Raw genomic sequence first — 22,436 nt, 5'->3', positions numbered from 1 at the left:
AGCTGCTGGCTGTCACGCCTTTCAACTGTTGACTGCCACGTTCTCTTGATTATTACCTTTGACTTCTGATCGTCACGTCTCCTTGATTTCTGGCTGTTACGTTTCCTTGATTCCCGATGATTAGATCCTACCATTATGTACTGTATCAAAATATTTTAAAAATATTAAAAAAAGTAAAAAACATTAAATAGGCCTGTGGACCTTACTATCTGTTGCCTGCGTTAAAAGGGAGTGCATAACTACTGTTTATAATTTTTTTAAAAAATATAAATCGTTCTAAAAATTTTGAAATCAATTTATAAAAAAATTATAAGCCCACCTATATAAAATTATAAACCCCACCTTATATAGTAGAAATAGAGTTTATAACGGGGTTTATAATATACACTCATGCTATGCAAATAACCTAATTAGGGATGTAAATGAGTCAAGTCGAGCTCAAGTCAATCTTAACTCGACTCATTTTATGCTAACTTAGCTCGAGCTTGAGCTCAATCAAATTGATAAATGTGACCTCAAGTTCGACTTGATCATTTAATCAAGACTCAAGCACAACTCAAAAAATCGAATAAGCTTTTGAAGTTCGAATTAAAATGAAGCTTTTGAACTCAAGGCAGGGTAACTTGAGCCCGTATTATAGGAGCTCGAAAAAAATATATATTATATATATAGTTGAGCTCGAAAAACTCAATAAACCATGGAGCTAATATTACCAGAGCTCAAACTCGACTTGAATATTAAATAAGTCAGATCGAGTTCAACTCGAGTTTAATTAAAATTAAGCTTGAGTTGAGCTTTGACCAAGTAGTTCTCAAGTGACTCACGGATGATATCTGATCTTATCAGTAATTTACGGATCAGAGAATGATCCATTATTTTTAATCAGTGGATTATGATGGACTTTATGTGTTTAACAAACAGGGTCTATTAAAATAGACCAATCTATTCAATGGACCATCCTTTAATCCGTACGTTGCTGACTCAAAGATCCATCCTCGGATGTAGTTCAAATCTCCTGTCCTCATGTTCCACACGTCGCCCCAGTCCACCGTCGACGGCCAGAGGGTTGCCGCCCTGATCAACATTATCATCCTTGGGGAAGGTGAACCCAAAGAGGTCACCATCGGTACGATCGTCACCGGAATCCGGCTGGATCTGAGCAGGGGCTCATATCGACGGCAGAGGAAAGTCTGTTCAGATCCGGCCGGATTCCGATGCCGATCGTGCCGATAACGACTCTCTTGGATTCACCTTTCTTAAGGATTATAGTGTTGATTGGAGTGACGACCGGAGGTTACTGGTGATGGGTTGAGACGATGAGTAAGACATGGGGAGAGATGATATTGGGGCAGGTGATTTGAACTGTCCTCTGATGACATGCGTACACCGAAATTGAAAAAAAAAAAAAAACAAATCAGATGTTGTGTTATTAAGAAAAATTGCTGCCTAATTAAATATCTTAGTGGAAGCTGTCGGATCAAACCAACCGACCGAGTCACCGAAGGCCATGGCGAATAGAGGCGAAAAGCTGCCGCTTCCTCTCAGAGAGTTTGATCCGCCGAAAGGACAGACGTAAGTTCCCCCCTCCGTTTCTCCGTCAGATCACTGATTCCAACTTTGATTATAGGGTTTTGATCGATTCTGGGTTGGGCGATGATCACAGGCAGAGGCAGGTTAAATTTCCGAAGGGCAAGAAGGCGAAGCGTGTGGACGCCGACGGAATCCAGGACGGGAACGGTGAGAAGAAGAGATGGATGGACCCCAGTCTCGCTGCCAAGGAGCGTTCCAAGCGCCGCAACAAAATGCGAGAAAGCGAAGTCTTGGGTGACCAGGTGGACGGCCTTTCCGGCGAAGTGCAGTACGAGGTAATGATACCTTTATTGTCATTTAACTAGCCGAAACAGGTTCGAGGGTAAAAAGGTGTATTTTCCATGCATTCTTCTCTTTTCCTATTGGTTTTGGTGGTGGTAACTTGTAATGTTTGGCATGCTTTCCTGTATATCTATTGTTACTGACGGAAACAATTAGCTCCCGACTTTATTTTGTTGAAAAAAAAAATTTCTTTGGCATAAATAAGGTTCAATTTTTATAGGAAAGTGCCGTTCCTGTGCAAGGATCACTCGACTAAGAAGCAGGTGGAATTTGGATCGATGCTATTGGATGGAATGCTCAAGCATTCATACATTTAGGACTCATATGGTCGAAGGACATATAACTGGCTTCAACTTATACTGTTCTGTTTGTAAATTATCTGGGATAGCCAAGATAATTGGTTGTGACATAACCAAGATGAGTTATTTTTTGGATTTATAATATAAACACAAGACAAGTATGAGAATTGTATTCTCTATAAACTGATCAAATGCTAAAAGTTTATGTGCATTCTCTGACTATTAGTTTCTCTCTCAACTTTGTAAACAATTTAGCATTTGGTTTAGATGACTTATTCCCTTCTTACAACTGAATTGTTTAAAATCTTTTTCCCATCAATTGGTCAAGGTAGGAGATTGTGCCTCATTTAAACAGGAAGCTTTTACTTTGGTTTTATCATAATTAACTAGAATTTAGAAGGGCATTTATAGGAACTCCTAGTAATCCTAGTTAAATGTTTTTGTAAGCTTGGACTTTGAAAATCTATGTTCTATTGATATGAAGTCTTACCTAACTCTACATTTAAAATCATTCAAAGGGTGCAAATTATCTTTTTTACACTTGAAAGACACGTCAAACATCTTTTTTTATGTACCTCAATATTGAATTTTATCTTATATATAAGTTACTCGTAATTGAGAGTTTTAAGTATCTAGATTCGTTTTTGCAAAAGGATGGAAGGGTCGATACATAGGATACAAGTAGGACAATAAAAATGGAAATTGGGTCTTGTGTTCTTTGTGATCATAAGGTACCTCTAAAGCTTAAAGGAAAGTTTTACAAAACATTTGTTATATTTGCTATGTTATATAAAGTTGAATGCTGGGCTATGAATCGAACACATGAGTGAAAGATGAGAGTCACAAAGATGAGGTGAATGTGCGGAGATATGAGCATGGAGGGGATAATAAATGAAACCGTTAGAGAGAAGTTAGAGTGACACCTATTGAAAAAAAACTTCAAGAGATGTGTTTAAGACGGTATGTCATGTACTTAGAACCAATAAATGTCCCGATGATATAAGATCATGACAAATACACACATTAATCGAGAAAGAGGAAAACCAAAGAAAACTTTTTTAGCAACGATAAAATAGGATAAAATTCATTTAAATATAGATATTGATAAAAGAAATGATCAAGCCGTAGGAGGATCCATATAGCCGACCCACTTAGTGACATAAAGGATTGGTTGTTGTTGTTGTTTGCATATGCCATCTTCTTTGCCTTCCATTTGGTGTTTTCTATTACCATTTTAATTCTAATGCTATCTACGTTGCTAGAAAGGAATCTTATTATAGTAATGCTTTTGCTACTAGATATATTTATGTTTTTGATATTTTCATGATTCATGAGGCATATTGAGTATTTTCGTATAAAAATATAGTTCTAAGCTGACATGGTTATATTTATATATTTGAAAATGTGTTACAAGCTAAGATTAAAATTTCATTTTGTGTTGCCTGAAATGATTGACACTTATCATCCTGGCCAAAAGTCACAGAACCCTCAAGATAATGATTCTAACTCTGTGGAATAGTGTCAAAACTTCTTCCATGAAAGGTTTGTGTGCTGAAATTATTTTCATATAATAATTAGATCATCAATGAAGAGCATTGCTGCAACTTTGATTCATTTCCACTTGAATGACAAGTGTCCAAGTCACTTATTGTCTTCTTGTCTCCTATGCTCCTAGCGAGAATATAATATTTCTTTGTTTTATTATTGGTGGTAATTGGGTTTACCTCGAAGGGTGTGTTGGATTCTCCCGAGCAATATAGTTGAATTTCCTTCTTGGAGGATGGATGAATACAGCCGGGCAATGTCCTCGAAGCTTGTAGGGGGCAATATTACTTAAGAGTTCGAAGAGCAATCTTATGAGGTTTGCCAAACAACATCCTCGAAATATGTAGGGCAATATTACTTAGAGTTAGCAGAGCCATTTTATGAAGGATCATCGAGCAATAACTCTGCGTTCCGTAGAGCAATCCTACAAAGGATCGCCGAGCAAGAACTCTACGTTCCGCAGAGCAATCCTACAAAGGATCGCCGAGCAAGAACTCTACGTTCCTCAGAGCAATCCTACAAAGGATCATCGGGCTATAACTCTGTGTTTCGCAGAGCAATATTACGAAGGATTGCCGAGCAATAACTCTGCGTTCTGCAAAGCAATACTATGAAGGATTGCCAAGCAATAACTCTGCATTTCATAGAGCGATCTTAAGGGATGTGCCGAGCAATAACTCTGCGTTTCAATCTTAAGGGATGCGCTGAGCTGTTCCGTAGAGCAATCTTATGACGGATCACCAATCAATATTATTAGATTGGTAAGGCTAAGAACTCACAGGGCAATAACATAGGGTCCACAGAGCAATATGACTAAACAAGTACTTCATCATCAAGTTTTTGATTATCAATACGTGGCGATAATTGAATAGAGAGATGTCAGACACGATTCCCTTGATTCCTTCTTCATAATACGTGGCAATTAGTGAATGGTGGGCGAACATTGGTTGTCAGACATGGTCTCCTCAAAACCCCCTTGACCTTATGTGGCAGTTATGGATTGGGCGCATGATAACGAACTATCAGAACTGCGTCTTCACTAACTTATGCGGGAAGAAGTGGAAAGGCGCGAAGACGGGTGACGTGGAGATTCCTTTTCTGATAGTTATATAAACACCTCGAACGGTAACTCCTAGGTACATTTCTTCTTCTAACTAGCAGAGACAACTCTTTCTTCTTCAAGGCCTTCTTCCTTTATTGCTTTCTCTGCTATTTTTTGATTGATTAATGACTTGAACGTCTGAGGGGCCGCGCCGGAGGAGCCAGCCCGACTCAAACCTGTGTTACCATCGCAGATTCATTCGTCCATACAACAAAGACTTGCGGAGAAGGAGGAGACCGAGCGAGTAAAAAGGGAGCCATCAATTATCAATCCTATCTTTTCTAAAAATGCACTCGTGTATATTACCTGTTTAAAATTTTGGCCTTTGATCTTCTCATAATGATTCAATATATGCAATCTTATGTATGGTTTTGTTACTCCCTGATATTTTTCAGTACTATCAATTAATTTCATACTTTGTAAATGTGATTTATCTATGGCAGGATAATACTAACTTTGAGGATGATGGTATTCAAATAGAACCATTCAATTTGAAGCAAGAGAGGGAGGAAGGCTATTTTGATGCAAATGGAAATTTTGTTGAGTATGCTAAACAAAATGAAATCAAGGTGAGACTGCCACTGTTCTCTTTCTTTCTTTTTCCTATTTTTAACTTCCCCCTGATACTTTGACTCCTTTGTGTCTGAAATATTGGTTGTTTGAGATGTTAGCTTGATTTTTGTTTGTTATTCATTTAGGATGCATGGCTAGATAGTGTTGTAGTTGATACCAAGTTGGCAGGAAAGTTTAAGCCAAAAGCATCTGCAGAGGAGGCATATGATGATCTGTCTTCAGATGATGTTGGAAAAATAAAAAGGAGAATAGCAAATGCACTTCAACCTGGAGAAACAGTAAGTTCTTTACTAAAATACTTCCTTTATTTGGTTTTATTTTACTGAAGTTCACTGTGATGAATAAGTTGTAAACCTACTGATAGCTTTTCTTTCCAATTCTTAAGTTTATGTGTAACTGAACATGCTCATTCCTTTTTTTTGTGAGCTGTGTGAACTCTATATGCTAAATGTGCATGCAACGTTTGGTTGTCATTTTGAATGATCAGTCTGTGTTAGGTAGGAAATCTAGAAGGCAAACTCTGTAATGTTGTTGATTTACCTATGTCAGTTGTTAATTACAATTAATATATAATTTCTTATATATTAGTAGCTTATGCAATCTGGGTTTAAAGTTGCCTTTTGTTAAAGTCTCCTTCTCCCATTTACTTTTCAGTTCTCTTTTGCTAAATATTTTAGGAAACTCCTGCTATTATCAATTGTTTTTCCCTGATGACTGAGTTGTGATTCTTCAATGCTTACTCTCTTATATGGTTCAAGCTATCTTTTGTAAATCTGTTTGCTTGAATTAATACACAGTAATTCTATGCTGTATGTATTATTGGAGTGATTGCTTCTAAATTCTAATGAAACACTGTCTCTCACTTGTTCTTCTGAAGTCCTAAAGGTGAGTGCTTAGCAAATGTGATACTTTGGGACATTGGTTCCATGGAAGTTAGTTAAGGTTAGCTTGTGTCCACTATAGGAAATAGGGACAAATCATGTTGGCAAAATACCTTCTAGATTCTTATAAATTTCAGTATAGCAACTAGTTAATCCTCAGAATCAGTTTATTGCACTATCTTTTATTCAAAATCAATTGCTGCTGCACTGTTTTGTAGAATAACTAGTTAAACACTCCTTTATTTTATTTTAATTTATACTTCCTATGGCAGATAATTCAAGCTCTAAAAAGGCTGAAAGGCCCTTCAACGGATAAGAAAGCAAAGATGTTAGAGACTTCAAAATGGATTTTTGATCAACTCACTGAAGATGCTATGAAACTGATGGAGAATGGAGAGTACAGTTGAGTGCAAAAAATTATATATTTTTCTGGTGTACAGCTTAAGCTCAATAGTAGTTGTAGTTTTGCAGCATGGCTTGTACTGGTCCATTTTTGACTACTTGGCATGCATCGTTACATACTATGATGATCCGCATGGTGACATGATGGCTAGTCATTTACTACATCTGCTATGCATTGACTTGGTGCATGTTGTTACTCTTTTTATATTATAGATTTCTACATTTACTGATGGTCCTCTAGTTAGATTTTGTTTTGCTAATATGCATCATGCATGATTTTTGTTACCTTTTGAGAGTATATTTTATGTAAATAAATGTTATTAATAATTCAGATAAATAGTTGACCACGTAGACAACTTAAAATTCTTGTGTTATTGTTTAAATTCAATTATTTCCCTTTTCTTTTGAGAGTTTCTTGACTGGAAGTCTGATTACTTGTATTATTTAATAAGATAGTCAGATGTTCTGCCATGTATATATTAATATTAATCTAATTTGTTGATTTGTGCTTTAGATGTTTACTATGAAGATCAGGAGACTTTTGTTCGGGAGGCAGGTTAGTGTGCTGCTTATATCAATATTCAAATCTAACCTTGCATATTTACTATGCTATTCCTGATATCATATAGATATGTTATTGAGATCTCTGATCTCTTTGTTTCTCTGGATGTGTGTTCCATTCAGGACAAATAAAAAATAACTTTGTTTCACAAATGAAGTAATTGTCAGTTGCATTGTAAACATTTCTTACAACTTTTTGCAGAAGGATATGAGCGTTTAGCTCATGCAAAGGCAGACAAATCAAATAGAACAACACATGCTGAACCGACTGATGGAGAAGATATATTTTCTGATGATGTTCAGCATAGAGAACAAGTATCATCTATATGGGACATTCGTCCTGGAACTTCAGTACTTGCAGATTCTGCTCAACAAGCATCACCAGGTGATGGTGGTGATCAGTTTGACATGTTTGGGGATGATGACGATACTACCAATGTGAATCCACCCACCCCAAGTGCTGTCAGCTCTGCTTCAGATTTTCGACAAGATAATCAACCTACATCAAAACCCTTAAGTTCTTCCGAAGACTTGGACTCTGGAGGTACTTCTCTCTATTCTTTTAGTTGAAATGAATCAAAAGAATCTTGTACCTTTATTAGCTACCCATGTTCCCAAAATATTATATGCAAATACAACAACAACCAAGCCATATCCCACTGGGTGGGGTTAGCTACAAAATATTATATGCAAATGATTCTCTTTATTCATCACCTTGCAGATGTCAGTCATGGAAGGGCTGAAAATGATTATGTATATGATGAATCATCAGGGTAAGGAATCCAACCATTTTTCCATGAAACATGGAGTTTTCACATCTTAATCTACAATCCATATAATAGCTAACTAATCCATTGAAGTTGTTGAGATCTTTGGTCCATACTTAGATCATTGAGTTACTAGTTCTGTTTTATTTAAACATTATAATTATCATGTTTTCTCTCATCTTTTATTATATATCATAAAATAGTGCAAATGTTTTATTAAGCTGATCATACTCTTTCTTGTCCAGTTCTCACCCTTCTCGTTGCTTCTCTTCCTCTTCTTTCTGCTCCCTCAATCCATCCTGGCTCTTCTGTTCTACCTCCTGTTTCCTTATATTCCTACTTCCTGGCTCTCTGCTTGAAGAGGAATTGCTCTTTTTTTTTAAAATTCAAATTAACTTATTGCATTGCTTCTTGCTTATTCTCTTTCTTTCATGATAAACTTGATTTTCCCTTGGTAACCAATGATCTGAACTTTAGACACAATTGTTACTCTATGAACTTTGCACCAAAGATGTCCTTTCTTGCTAATAATGGTGTTTACTGTCTACTTTGATATATTTTCATGCTTATTTGTTGAAAAGCTTCATTGTCTTTCATGCTCATTGTCCTGTTTATGGTTTTGACTTGAAGTTTTAAACAAGCTAGGCTATAGATTATGTTAATCTTTAAGCGTAGGGCTTGAAATAGGCTTAATTTGGTCAATATAAACAAGTTGAAGTTGCTTTTCAATTTCGTTTATTTTGGTTGAAATAAAAAATATTATTTAATAGACCAAATATGAATCATGCATTTCTTATTGGTGTCAATATATACATTGTAGTAGGTAAAATTGCAATTTTGTTCTCCGCTTTCAAATTTGGTGACTATATTGGTCATGGTTGAGAATTATTTTGATGACTGATCCTGTCCGAATGCTGAATCAACGGACGCTGGGCACGGGGCGCTTTTCGACTGTTGACGTGGATCTTCGCCTGGTAGCACGAAGCTCCGGTGAACCTGCACAAAAGTCGGGCCGGGAAGGGGTTCCCGGCGGCGACCCTCCGACGCTCAAGTCAGGCGAAGCTCAAGAGAGAAAAAGTGGCTCCCAAACTCATCGAAAGCGTACCTCCGGCGAAGAATGAGGGCCTTTATATAGGGCAGCGAAGAAGTGAGTGTACACCTACCGAGGTGTACACGTGTCCATGGCCCATACCCCAGTAAGGGCTTGTCAGTGAGCTTCCCTAACCCATACTGTTACAGTCTCAGCATGTCCTCGATGGGACAGCGGAATCCCCTGTCACAAGATTTGGAGCATGGCCTACACGTGAAACATACCTGCTGTCAGAAAAAGACGTCCCTTGTCCTTTTCCCCTTTGCTCCAGATCTGGCGTCCGGGCGGACAACTCCCCCAACATCCGGCCGGACATATGCGGTGGTTTACTTGGGGAGATTCTCCCTCACGTGCTTTGTGGAGACTATTAGCAGTATGCTACCTTATGGCTTTGGCCGAGCGTGCAGTCCGCTCGGCCCTGCGACCTTTTCCACCGAGCGCCGGAATCCTGATTTCGACAAGGCGCCTTTAACCATCAGCCGAACATCGTTCGGTCGGCCAGCCGATCGGACCCATCCCTCTCCGGACGTTCGATTCCACCGGACGGTCGGCCGGCCGTCCGGTCGGACCCGGCCCTTTCCGGATGGACAACTGCCACTTTGACTTCCACGTGGCGTTGACTCCACAAGGCGGGGTCCCCTGTTCTCACTACCGGATCACTTGCCTCCCCTTCAAGTCTAGTCGAAGGAGGCGAATAGTCCGACTGACTAGACTACGAATCCGGCCGAGCGGCTCCTCCATGCCGGTATCCTCCGCTCGACCAACCATAGAGGTAGCCTTAAGCGAATCAACAATGGCATTCACCGGATCTCCTCGTGTTCTGCGCCAATCTTCGACATTAAGGTTGAGCATGCTTTCATTAAATGCTCCGAATGATTGAATGCCACGTGGAGCACTGCCATCGGCGTACGGCGGCGGTGGCATGGTGTTTTGATGTGATCGAAGCGATTCGAAATGGACGGCTCGATGCATGCTTTGATTCCCGTGACCTGGATCCAACGGTGGAGGCCGCCCGACCTTCACCCTATAAATTCTTCGTTTCCTTCTCTCCCTCACTTGCCTCCGCGATTTCAACCATTGCCCCCTACGCTTTGGAGCTCCGGCGATCCTATTTCTGCTCTCCGACGCTCTCCGGCGCCTTTTCCTTGATCCCTTTCCCCGCAGCAAGTTTTTATATCTTTTCTTCCTCCTTTCCGGTGTTTCCTCAGTATTTCTTTCTTAGTTTCGATCCTTGAAACCTCCTTTCGTTTGCTGTTGTTTTTCTCCTGCCTTTTTGCCTTTTGATTCCTTCCGATCGGCCCATGGCTAGCTCTTCCAATCCCGAATATCAGTCGCTCGGCCCATGGTACACCACCATGCAGTCCCGATTCGAACAGCGGGACTTCGATATTTTGACAGACAATTTCGAAATCCCAGAGGATTTCGAAATTCGTTTAGCTGGTCCTTCCGCTCGGCCTCACAGGCCGCTGCGTCTTCACCGCCGGTCTTCGTTTTCCTGTACATCCTTTCATCATAGATGTCTGTAATTTTTTCGGTGTGCCGCTCGGCAGTTTAGTACCCAATACCTTCCGTCTCCTCTGTGGTGTTGTCGTTTTGTTTAAGATTCACAACATCCCCCTCCGACCGGAGGTCTTCTTTTATTTCTATTACCCCAAGCAAGACGAGCCGGGCACCTTCATGTTCCAAGCTCGGCCCGGCTTGGTCTTTTTCAACAAACTTCCTACTTCCAATAAACATTGGAAGGATTATTTTTTCTATATCCGTATGCCCGATCAGGCCACCTTCCCGACAAAGTGGCAAGTCAACTTGCCCCCTACTCCCGAGCTGAAGAAATTCAAGACCCGACCGGACTACCTCCATGCTGCAAACATACTAGCCGGTCTGCGACTCGACATCAATAAGCTCCTTCATGAAGGAGTGATGTACATCTTCGGTCTGAGTCCTATACGGACTCCTCTTCCGACCGGCTTCGGTAAGAACTTTACTTGGGCATTTGCTTTGATCGCTAACTGATTTCTTTTCTTTCTTTTGCAGCGGACATCGTCATGGATTCGGTGATGGCCGGCGTTTTGAAGAGAAGGGCGGCAGCGTTAGAAGCCGCGGCCGCCATAGAAATGGAAGCACTGGGTATCCAGCCGGTCGGATCCCATGAAGGAGAGAGCGGGACTCAGGCTGAGTCGGCCGCTCAAGCTTCCCAACAAAATGTGGCTAGCGGCGCCACCCCCTCAAGAGAACGAACTGCCCCCAAGGAAGGTTCCGCTCGGGAGGAGGAGCAGCCCTTACAAAAGAGGCGTCGAGTGGAGACTCCCCTACGCTCGGCTACCTCAGCTGTCCAGCCCTCCGAGCGGGCCACTGCCACCGCTCGAGGCAAGGCGCCAGAGGTCGAAGCCATTTCGTCCGACCGGACGCCTTCTGAATGGGACGAGCCGGCCGCGCCAATCGAAGTTGTTCCGGTCAGCACCCTTCCGCCCGTTCGCCAACCAGTCCAACGCTCGACCATTCATTCGCAGTTTTCTGCGCCGGCTTCTGATCCCCTCCCGACAGCCGGTAGGACGACCCCCGGCCATGGTCGTACCATTCGGGTCACTATTCATCTCCCGACTGAAGAGCTGCTGCCAGAGGCCGATCAACCGACTGCGCCCGAGCACACTATCACCCTGAAGGGGCCTCTCGTTGAGATGTGGGCCGACGCTCGGGCACGCGTCGCCCTGATCCCCATCGGGAATTTGGCTAACAGCCATATGCAGCAGGCCACGGGGGTAAGTTTGTAATCTACCAAGTTTAGTCTTCCTTCCTCCCGATCGGCCACTAACAGTTTCTAATTCTTCCCGTCAGAGATGGGTAGAAGAAATTGCGGTTTCCAATCGCTTGGCCCTGGTGGATGAAGAGCTGCGACAACTGAAGGCAGCGGTTGGTTCGTCCGGCCTGCAGGGCCCGTCATATTCCGATCTGCAGAAGGAGCTGAAGAAGGCCCAAGATATGCTGGCGGCCGAACGGAAGAGAACAGCTGACCAGGCTCATCATTTGGCCGAGCTCGAGCGACAAGTCAAGTCGCTCGACCAAAAATTTACCCTGGCCACCACTCGGAAGAATACGGCCGTTTCTGACTTGGAGAAGAAGAATGTGGAGGCTCGAGGCCTGGAGCTGAAGGTCAAGGAGTTGATGGAACAGCTTGACCAGGAGAAAGTAAGCCGCTCGGCCAACGCAACCAAGCACAAGGACGAGCTGACCGCTTTGCAGGAATCCCTCTCTGCAGCTCAACTGGCATTCAAAGAGTACCAGGAGGCCGAGCCGAGTCGGGTTGCAGCTCTAAGACAGGGCTATATCCGCTCGCCCGAATTCTCGGAGAAAATCTGCGAGCGGATGTACACCGCCTTTGAGTTGGCAATGACCGCCACCATGACTTATCTGAAGTCGAAGAGCCTTCTCCCCGAGTCCGCCTCTATTCCGGCCGGCGGCTAGGTGTCACTTCTGGATAACATCCCCAAGACCCTCTATGATTATATCGAGTAGTTTCTGTAATTGGGCCACTCGACTGGATGTCATCTCTTTTTGTAATTAGGCCGCTCGGCCTAAAGTTTTAACTTTAATGCAATGTTTTCCTAGTATTTGATGCCTCTTTACATAACTAAATTGTGTGTTTATCCGCTCGGCCATTATCACTTCTCGTGCTCCCGCTCGGCGAAATATATCATGTCCCTCTTTCAAGATGTTAGATCTCGTTTTCAAGATGTCAAGTACCTTTGGATACTGGGCCAATCGGAGCGTGGAGACGGTCGAACGGTATCGAAATCGCGTAGCTCGGACGTTTATAGACGCCGGCTCACCTCTCGATATTTAACGTCGGAGCTCGACGGTCTTCCGCTCGGACGTTTATAGATGCCGGCTCGTCTCTCGATATTTAACGTCGGAGCTCGACGGTCTTCCGCTCGGACGTTTATAGACGCCGGCTCGTCTCTCGATATTTGTTCTCCGCTTTCAAATTTGGTGACTATATTGGTCATGGTTGAGAATTATTTTGATGACTATATTTAATCTCCATTGACTTGATTTGTCCATGCTTAATTCTGTTCTCCACTTCTGAAGTCTGACTGATTATATTGGTCATAGTTGAGAAGATTTCGATGACTATATTTAATCTCCATTGACCTGATTTTAGCATGTCTATTTCTATATTGAATACAAGAATATATTCCACCACATTTTTTTTTTACTTTTGATTCCGTTTCATTACCTTCATTAGTTCATTCCTCTAATATTCAACCTTGACATTCTGATATCTTTGTTACTTTGAAGTGGCCTTGTTTCAGTATGCATATACTTTGGCGAGAATCTTATTTTACAACTTTTAATTTGTTTGTTTCTTTGCAGTTACTACTACAGTAGACATATACTTATGTGAGACTCTTGTTTTACAACTTTATTTTCTTGTTTCCTTGCAGTTACTACTACAATAACAGCTTTGGTTATTATTATGACTCAACCTCGGGAATGTACTGTTCTGCTACAACAGGGACATGGTAACTTTACCTCTTTCATGTGATGCAGTAAATCATTTTGGTCTTCTGAGTTTCTTGTGATAGTATTAGTTGTATCCAAGAATGAACTTGTCACAAAAAAATCTGATGGTTATCTGCTCATCCCCTGATAGTAAAAATGAACTGGGGTTTCAGCTGAATCCAATCTGAATCTGATTTGTGCCTGGCTCTAGCCTACAGCGACATTAAATTGATTTCCACCTATCGGTGATTTCAAGTAGCAAACTAAACACCTGACTATACCCAAAATTAAAAAAAACACCAATAGTTCTTAAAACACTCGTTTTAGCCAGAAAAATATCCAATTTAATTCCAATAAATTAAAATCTAATAATCCCTAAATATATCTTAGTGAAGGTTATGAGTATAACAAAGAGTCTACTTAAAGTTGAACTGCATGGTTTGAGAACAGCAAGCACAGGCTCCAAACTGTGGGGAGCTTCAGGGTATGTTGAGAATCCCTTCTTGCACATTGGTGATTGGCATCACAGGAGGAAAGTGAGGGAGACGTCAACGTGGCAAGTAGTGGAGAGGATGGTGGCATCGCTAGGGTTTTCTCCAGCTCTTGAGACAACAAAGAGGGGAGGAGCAGGAGATCCCGCAGTCACTGGCACTGGAGGAGCAGCAGCCATGCAATGACGACGGGCTGCAGAAGGCGGGCTTTCTGTATGTGATAAAGGTAGGAGATGCTGCACTGCACAGAAATCTTGTTCTAGAGGAAGACAATTGTTTGTTGTTGATGTCAGTGTGTGGATGGAATTGTGGCTTGGATTAGAGCATTATTCTATGTCAGTCAATATGGGTGAAACTTCTCATTTTGCTCGCCCGTCAGCATATGGAACAGCTTTGAGATGATGCCTAAAGTTTGACTTCTTGTGGCCATGGAGATGGCCTTCGTGCAGAATTGTTGACCTTAGGTGAGACCAGTGATCTTTGCATGAGACGGTGAGGACTTCTATGAGGTCCCAAGATAGTGATGGACTTCAATCATGGTTCATGATGAATTGATGATGACAAAATTGCTGACCTCAGGCAAAATCAATGACCTTTGCGCAAGATTCATGAGACTGATTATAGTTTCCACATGGTCCCGATACTGAGATGGCTTTGCTCACAGTTTGCAATGACAGCAAAGGCTTCGGTCATTCCCAGGATGATGACAAAGGCTTTGCTCGTGGTCCGTGATAACAACCCAACTTTGGTGGTGTATGTGATGCCTCTGCAAGGTCAACAATCATGGTTCTCTTCTTCCTTTGCTCTTTCCCTCTTCTCCTTTTTTCGTCCATTTGGCACATCAATTGACATTGACACCCACCACGTTTAACACACTTGATGTGTTTTGTGTTTTCAGAGCTGCTCGGCTCATTTAGCTTTAGTTTGTGATGTTGCACGCATGTGAAGAAGACTAAGGGAGAGTGGACAAGAATAATGGAAACTAGCAAATTAACCATCTGTTCGTGGCCACAAATTCTTCATTGTTGTTGCATTAGGGAGAGTTGCTTGCATATGGGGAAGAACACATGAAGGAGATTTGTAACTTGCAATCGCTGCATGGGATGTCTTGTGAGCATGCCCTAAGCAGGATTATGGCATGTGCCTAGTCCATCGCTCTTGGGAAGGCAGCAGTAGGGGCATCATGTGAGGTTGCATCGCTGTAGGTGGTCTTCACTAGCTGAGGGGGAAGTTGGAGGGTCGCTTGTGTGACTGAGGATGAGCACCATAATGGAGGCGATGCTCCATGTGCTTTGTGTGGATGGGAGAGGTCGGAGAAGGATCAATGAGGAGAGGCCAACCAATAGCGATGGTCTCCCCCTAAGAAGAGTCTTTTTTGGAAGATCCTTAACCTGATATAGACCCTATAAGGGGGCTCTAATATCATTAATTTAGAAATAGGAAAAATTGTATTTAATTAATGAGATAACCATTGCTTAGGTGTGTATATATAATGGTGATGAAACCTTAATCTTGACTAGATCAACTACCCCTAATACCTAATAGCTATATTTTTAATAAGGACCATTGAGCTAGAAAGCCTTGCATAATATTGTTGTCGCATAGCCTTATACAATGACTAACTGCATGAATTTGCTTGAAGTTGTATGAGGGTTATGCATGCTAAACAAACCTCTAGCTTTTTAAAATTTTGATTTGGACTGTTATTCTTAGTTGCGATTTCCGATTAGATAATAGTTGTCAAGCTTGAGTGCACTTCCCATATTGTACAAGTTTTTGCACAGAAAATGACGCAGATAGTTTATTTCCATAGCTACTTAATTGTGTATATCTTCTTTCCCTGCTACACTTTAATTTTATTCAGTTGGTGAACAAAATTGATGTAGTCTCAACCGCCAGTTGGAAAGTTAAATAAACACTTGATTTTAATAGGATTTTACAACTGATCTGTACTATTGTGCAAATGCTTTCATCTTGAGATGTGGCTAAATATAGTTTGAGATGTGGCTGTTTCTACATCCCCATCATCTTTTCATAGATACTTTTCTCGCAATGAAATTAACAAAAGATGTAATCTTATTTTGCTTCCTATGAAATATTGAACATATTCTAATGGTTTGTCATTTTTTCTCCTGAGTCATTATCACTAACTTGATCAAGTAATTTGTGGAGCATGCTGTCATAGGCCATAACAAGAAATGATTACTTGAGTAGCTGGTTGACAGGAATCAAGATTTTGAAGTTGTTTTTAAGTTAGTGCTAGTCTTTTTTTTTTTTTTTTTGTGACTAGTTCTTTGCAATGATTCCCAACGCTTACTGAGGGTTATTTTCCCCTCAGCATCCTTGTTTTGATCCTTGAGTCAGTGTTCTTGTTCGCCAAAAATTTTTCTAGTATAGTAGTTAATCACTTTGCACCAAAATCTTGATTTTTTTTTATCATGTACTTTTTATTTGATTTTGACTTACTCAACTTGTCCAGGTACACATATGATGAGCAAAATGATACCTACACAGAAATACAGAGCTCAACAACAGGAAGCTGAAGACGTCCCATCCTTAGACGGATCAAAAGGGTGTAAATCTAACTACCTAATCCTTGCTTACAGAACTTCAACTGTGGTTTATCCACTGTATACATTCTAGAGCATGGACAAAGAAAAAGGTTCTTACAACGTCTCAGTTTTTCATCATTATTTGTTCTAGATTCGAGAAATTACATCTACTTCTAAGAGCATCCACATCAATCTCCCTATTACTATATCTAAAATTTAAGGTAAATGACTCACTTTATTAAATTTAGACAATCACTTTTCACTACACACTACATCAACTATCTTAAAATTTCCATCATCCTTAATTTTTTTATTATTTTTTTCTATTTTATTATTATTATATTTATGGAATGAATGGAATGAGAGAGATTGAAAAGATTGAGTGGAAGGAGAGAGATTAAAAAAATATTATTTTATTTTTAAGGTAGAGGTTTCATTCCCTAAATTTAAAGAATTATTATTCATCAAATCTAAATTTAGGGAATGGATAGGGTAGTTGATGCAAAGATTTTTTAGTTATCTTATTCAAAATTTAGGGTAAAATTTTTGGATATGATAGTTGATATGAATGCTCTAAGAACTTCCTTTTTCTCGTCAATTTACCATCGCTTTTTGTATGCCGATTCATCGAAGGACATAGGAGCATTGCTTTCAAGAAATAGTAACATTTAAAATTAAGTCAAATTTTTTCAAAAAGGTTGTGAAATTGTGCAAACAATAGTTGGTTTGAGATGACTCTAACAACACCTACACTTGAGAATTAATTTAAAGAAGAAAGATGTCTAAACATATCATCTATACGGTTATATCAACTGCAACCCCTTTGAATTATACTGTTTTATTAATTATGTGGCATATGTTCATCCTACATGTATCTAAAACTATCATCATGATCTTACAAATAATTGAAGAACCATTGCAAATTACAGTTAATGTTGTTGATATTGCTGCATTAGTTACAGAGAAAAAAGATGAACAATACTTTAAATTTTGCCGTGTGCTGTTGTTTAATAGTACATAAGTTGTGCAATACAGTTGTGCAATAGTACATAAGGAAACAAATATAGCCAACGAACCATCCTCCCATTCTTGCACTAGTTGACCTATAAATACTTGTTTATTCAATTATTGCAATATCATCAACTGTCATAATGCTCGCAATTATTGAAAAAAAAAATCAACTTGTAATGCTGCAAATTGGACGGTTTTCGTGTCATTGACCTCCTGTAAAATGGATATCGCGTAGATTCCAATTTCTAACAGATGTCACATCATTGGAGACATTCACTTCTTCATATAACAGTAGCCGAGTGGAGAAGAAGTTGAACAGTAGATGTGTCTCTGAGAGTGTAGTAAAAATATACATGGTCAATGGAGTGTAGTAAAAATGTACATGGTCAATGGAGAGAATCTCTATTTATACTGATCCTCAGAATCTCCGTAATCATAAGATGCCATAGAATGTTTGGTGCCAACATATGTTGAGCAATGGAATATGTATAGTGACCCTTCGAGGAAGATTTTGTTACAAGTATATGAATCGTCTTTCATAACCTCCATATTAATGAGACAGCTAAGAATGTTTGATGTCAGAATATGCCAAACAATGAGAGTTGTATGACCACCTTTAGAAGAAGGTTCCATTACATGTATATGCTATGGTGGTGGAATATTTTCTGACGAATAACTGTTATTCTCTGACAGATTATTGTGATTCACTGACAATGTTGTTTCATGGAGGCAATCTGATCGGCCTTGAGGCCAACCGACTGTATGATGGAAGACTGATATATGAGAAGTGGGGAGCTTACCCTCATAAGCTCGCTCGACACTTTGGGCCAACCGAATACATGTGTGCCTCGACGTTGAAAAGTGGGATGTTGAGCCCCGTAAGTCAGATCGGTTCTGTTGTTGATAGGGCATATGCGGGAGGGCGTGCCCCCTGAGAAGTGAGGACTTGCACTGTGGAAGGTTCGGTCGGTACTTTGGGCCGATCGGTCATATGTTGTGATTCTCTGACAATGTTGTCTCTTGGAGATAGTCCGACCAACCTTGTAGTCGACTAGTTGTATGATGGGAGACTAACATATGAGAAGTGGGGAGCTTAGCCCCATAGGCCCACCCGACACTTTGGGTCGATCGGATACATGTTGTGTGTCTTGGCGTTGAAAAGTGAGGAGTCGAGCGCTGTAAGTTCGATCGACTCTTGGGTTGATCGGCTATATGTTGATAGTTGTATTGTAGAAGCGGAGAGCTGTGCTCCGTATGCTCAACCGGTACTTGAGTCGATTGAGTTTATTCTGTATATCTTGACACTCGGTAGTAGGGCGCTAAGTCCCTTAAGTCCGATTGGCTCTAAGGCTGATCAATCGTATGCTGAGAGACTTGTGCTTGAAGAATGAGTAGTTGAGTCTTGTAAGTCCGACTGACTTTTAGATCGCTTGGCCATATGCGGGAAGTTGTGCCCCTGAGGAGTGAGGAGCTGAGTTTTGGAAGGTCTGGCCGGCACTTTGGGCCGACGACCATATGCTGAGAATGACTCGTTTAGTTGCGTTGACCGTCACTTCATCTTGATTTTAAGTATCACATTATCTTGACGATCCGATGTTACTCTCTGGATCACTCGCAACATATAGTATAAATGAAGTTAATTGTTTTGTTATTAGAGAAAATGATATTCTTATTGGTGTTCCTCTCCATAAATGCTCGCAACATACCGTATGAATGGAGTTAATTGTTTTATTATTAGAGGAAATGAGATTCTTATTGGGTTTCCTCTCCATTACATTTATGGTATTTTGTTTTCTTTGATTAGTCTTGTGTCTCGCCAATTAGGCTTATGATCTTAGTGATTGTTTACCCGGGTTGGTCGTTATCGACTCATCCATATCTAGCATATGCACATGAGCTTTTGCTTCAATGACCCATTCCTCCGATTGGGTTGAAGATAGTGTTAGTAACTTATGTTTACTATGGGGCATTCAACAATATTAATAACTTATGTTTACTATGAGACATTTATACATGTAGATAACTTATGTTCACTATCGGACATTAATACATGTAAGTAACTTCATATTTTTTGTGTGAAGTATGGAAGAGGGAAAACAAAGAAAAGAAAAGGGAGTCTAAGAAAAAAGAAAGTTGTAGTCTCTATCTTGTTAAGAATAACAAAAGAAGATTATCATCGCACATCACTAGGTTAAGGGTTGAAATATTGTGACATAACGTTGATAGTTCGAGATTCGTGATTACCATCTTGATTTCGAATAGTTTGTATATAGGGTTCATAACAATTTCATATATTTACAGTGTCGTAGATTAATGTATTAGCAACTAAGGTACCAATTTAATTTATGCCAAGTAGAAGTAAATATTTTACTTTTATCAACATCGAACCGATTATTATTATTATTTAATAATTCAAGTATTCATACGTCCTGTCTACATTACACGTAATTCAAACTTTTTAGGTATAATGCACATTGGTTGAGATTTGAATCTTGTTGTCTAGGAAAGTCATCCCGTCATTTGTCATTATATCATCGTTTTGGGGGCTAAATGTTATGCTCTTTGTTTCGTGTCAAAGTGGTCTTTGAGTATATCATCATCCCGAACTAATTAATGTTGCAATTTCTGATATTTGTATGTGAAAAAATAGTAATGATAATATCAAGATCTTGTATAGTAGATATACAAGATCAAAACCAAGCATCAAAAACAAACCCAAAAAAAAAAAACAAAGAGAGAGATAAGAATCAAGTCAAAAATTGACAACCCGATTAAAGTCATGTATCAAATCTTTACTAAGAGTTTAAAAAAAAAAATGACCAAGATGCATTACTACACCATTTAATAAAAGCTTAGTTCAAATTTTAAATTTCAAATCAGATGAATAATTTAAAGATAGACTTCTAAATATATAAGCTGTGTAAATACATGATTGATGAGTACGCTCATCTTAAATACAACGCTCATTCTAAATACAAGTATCATCTTAGTTTGTGCTTAAATTGTATGAAAAGAGATAAATTATGAGTTTGTTCATCTACTCAACTTCTGAACGGGATCGATCAGTTTATAGTCAATCGTCAAGTCGTTAAAAAATAGGAGGAATTTTTTCTCTAAAAATGTGTCCATTGGAAATTAATCTTTTACTCTATTGTAATAAAACTGTGACCTTCTGTAGACACTGATCCAGTCCGAAACATGAAGTTGGAAAGTCAGGGAGATGGTGGTTCGATTGACTAGACGAAGACATCCAAAATGATCTTATTTGAAAGCATGAAGTTGGAAAGTCGGGGAGGTGGCGGTTCGACTGACTGGATGAAGACCTCGCTCCTATCTGCAAAACAAACCAAATCAAAGAAGGGATCCCTGGCGTTGGCCCTTCAATGCTCAAGTTAGAAATAGAAGAGGAATAGAGAATAATAGAGACAGAGATGAATCCTTGTCTTTCTTCACACTTATCATGTTCTTTTATACCTGTTTTGGTGATCCTTCATATACCCTTGTTTAATGATATTAATTGCAGATAGAAGACATCTTTGTCTTGACCTCTCTGCATTCAATGATAGATGGAGTGTTTTTTTTTAAAAAATTTTCTCTTCCCCTTATTAAATATCCGTCTTTTCCTCTTTTATTATATCGGTCTATTACCCTGTCAATGACATACCTCGAGCCGGACGGATGGTCCGCTCGACCCTCTCCTGTCAATCGGGCTGACCAAATGTTGTTCATCCAGACGATCGATCGGATAGCGGTTCCTTCGATCGGCCTATGTAGCCCCCTCTCACTCGGGCGACATAGTTGAGTCTTTGAACCTTGATGTTGATCGTTTTGACTTTGACTTTCATCATGTAATCGTTGACCCGTGTTAGATGGACTCCTTCTTACCACCGAATCAGACACCTCATGTGAGGATTGTGTCTCCTATACACGATTGAATTAGTGAAAGATCTACGATTTAATCGGGTAAATGTTGGACACTGAATTATTAAAAAAATTATTTTTGATTTTTTTTTTTTTTACTAATTCAGCATCAAAGCTCTTCGTGATCGTTTTTCTTTTCATCAAAGACAACAAAATGGAGATGGAAAACATGCATGCATCTGGCTACCATGCATTCAGTGTCGCTGCAGCCAAAAGCATCTCCTCCTCGTTTCCAAATCCTCCAGAGTCCCTGCAGCCACATCTCTCCCTGCCAATCCTCTGCTTCTCAACGCTCGCCGCCGCACAGTTCACTTCCACCTTCATCTCCACCAAAAGCCCTGGCGGTTTGACTCCACTGCTCCACTCTGAACTCAGCGATCCCAACCCGACACATCGCCGCAACGTCATCTCCGGCGCGGCCAGCACCTCCTTCCAAGCAACCTCCGCCCTGCCCAGGAGTCTCGACCTGGAGAAAAACAAAGTCCTAGTAGTCCTCGGCCGCCGCCGCCACAGCTCGAACACCACCACATGCGGCTGCAGCACTTCCCCCACGCGGCCCCGGCACTCCATGGTCGCGACCTCGTCCCAAACCGCGTCGAGAGATGGGAAAACCTCTCGAGTGTCCACCTGAATTCTCCGCCCCTTCCCTGAGACGACGTAGTACCGGACGAAGGCACCGTCGCCGGAAAGGTCGAGGTTGAAGTTTGACAGTCGATCAACTCTGATCTCGAGTTTGAGATGAGACAGACGACCAGTGGACTCGTCGATCCCCATGATGATGAAAATGGCGACGAAGAGATTGGATTGGATTGGATTGGAACGAATTAATGGAAACTAAGAACGCAAGAAGATATTTGAGCAATATGCAA

The 22,436-nt window shown here is 40.5% G+C and overlaps 2 protein-coding genes across 8 annotated transcripts; one reads left to right on the top strand and one right to left on the bottom strand.

The window, feature by feature from the left end:
• Positions 1–1,460: 1,460 nt before the first annotated feature.
• LOC121991642 (CD2 antigen cytoplasmic tail-binding protein 2-like) lies at positions 1,461–21,056 on the top strand. Of its 7 annotated transcripts, XR_006114693.1 has the most exons (11): positions 1,461–1,572; positions 1,664–1,865; positions 5,262–5,387; positions 5,517–5,669; positions 6,545–6,674; positions 7,189–7,230; positions 7,438–7,779; positions 7,957–8,008; positions 13,535–13,612; positions 16,563–16,745; positions 20,825–21,055. XR_006114693.1 is itself a non-coding variant. In XM_042545626.1 (10 exons), the coding sequence occupies exons 1-9, from the start codon at positions 1,508–1,510 to the stop codon at positions 16,724–16,726; spliced, it is 1,302 nt and encodes a 433-aa protein (XP_042401560.1). In that variant the 5' UTR covers positions 1,461–1,507; the 3' UTR covers positions 16,727–16,745; positions 20,825–21,056. The 7 variants fall into 7 exon arrangements, 3 of the variants coding, with proteins under 3 accessions (XP_042401560.1, XP_042401562.1, XP_042401561.1); XR_006114695.1 differs by lacking the exon at positions 20,825–21,055 and having other exon boundaries at positions 13,535–14,856; positions 16,563–16,773; XR_006114694.1 differs by lacking the exon at positions 20,825–21,055 and having other exon boundaries at positions 13,535–14,869; positions 16,563–16,773.
• Positions 21,057–21,582: 526 nt separating this feature from the next.
• Positions 21,583–22,436, bottom strand: LOC121991643. The gene has a single exon (XM_042545629.1). The coding sequence runs from the start codon at positions 22,339–22,341 to the stop codon at positions 21,751–21,753; it is 591 nt and encodes a 196-aa protein (XP_042401563.1). The 5' UTR covers positions 22,342–22,436; the 3' UTR covers positions 21,583–21,750.

This window comes from Zingiber officinale, chromosome 6B, assembly GCF_018446385.1.
Source record: "Zingiber officinale cultivar Zhangliang chromosome 6B, Zo_v1.1, whole genome shotgun sequence".
NCBI lineage: Eukaryota > Viridiplantae > Streptophyta > Magnoliopsida > Zingiberales > Zingiberaceae > Zingiber > Zingiber officinale.
The sequence above is the reverse complement of the archived record's forward strand: the minus strand, read 5'-3'. Positions and strand labels throughout refer to the sequence as shown.

Excerpts from the sequence above, each read along its gene's own strand:
- LOC121991642 (XM_042545626.1), top strand. The coding sequence starts at position 1,508 with ATGGCGAATAGAGGCGAAAAGCTGCCGCTTCCTCTCAGAGAGTTTGAT. Across the intron at positions 1,573-1,663 it reads GATCCGCCGAAAGGACAGAC|GCAGAGGCAGGTTAAATTTC; the intron begins GTAAGTTCCCCC and ends CGATGATCACAG. Across the intron at positions 13,613-16,562 it reads TCTGCTACAACAGGGACATG|GTACACATATGATGAGCAAA; the intron begins GTAACTTTACCT and ends CAACTTGTCCAG.
- LOC121991643 (XM_042545629.1), bottom strand. The coding sequence starts at position 22,341 with ATGGGGATCGACGAGTCCACTGGTCGTCTGTCTCATCTCAAACTCGAG.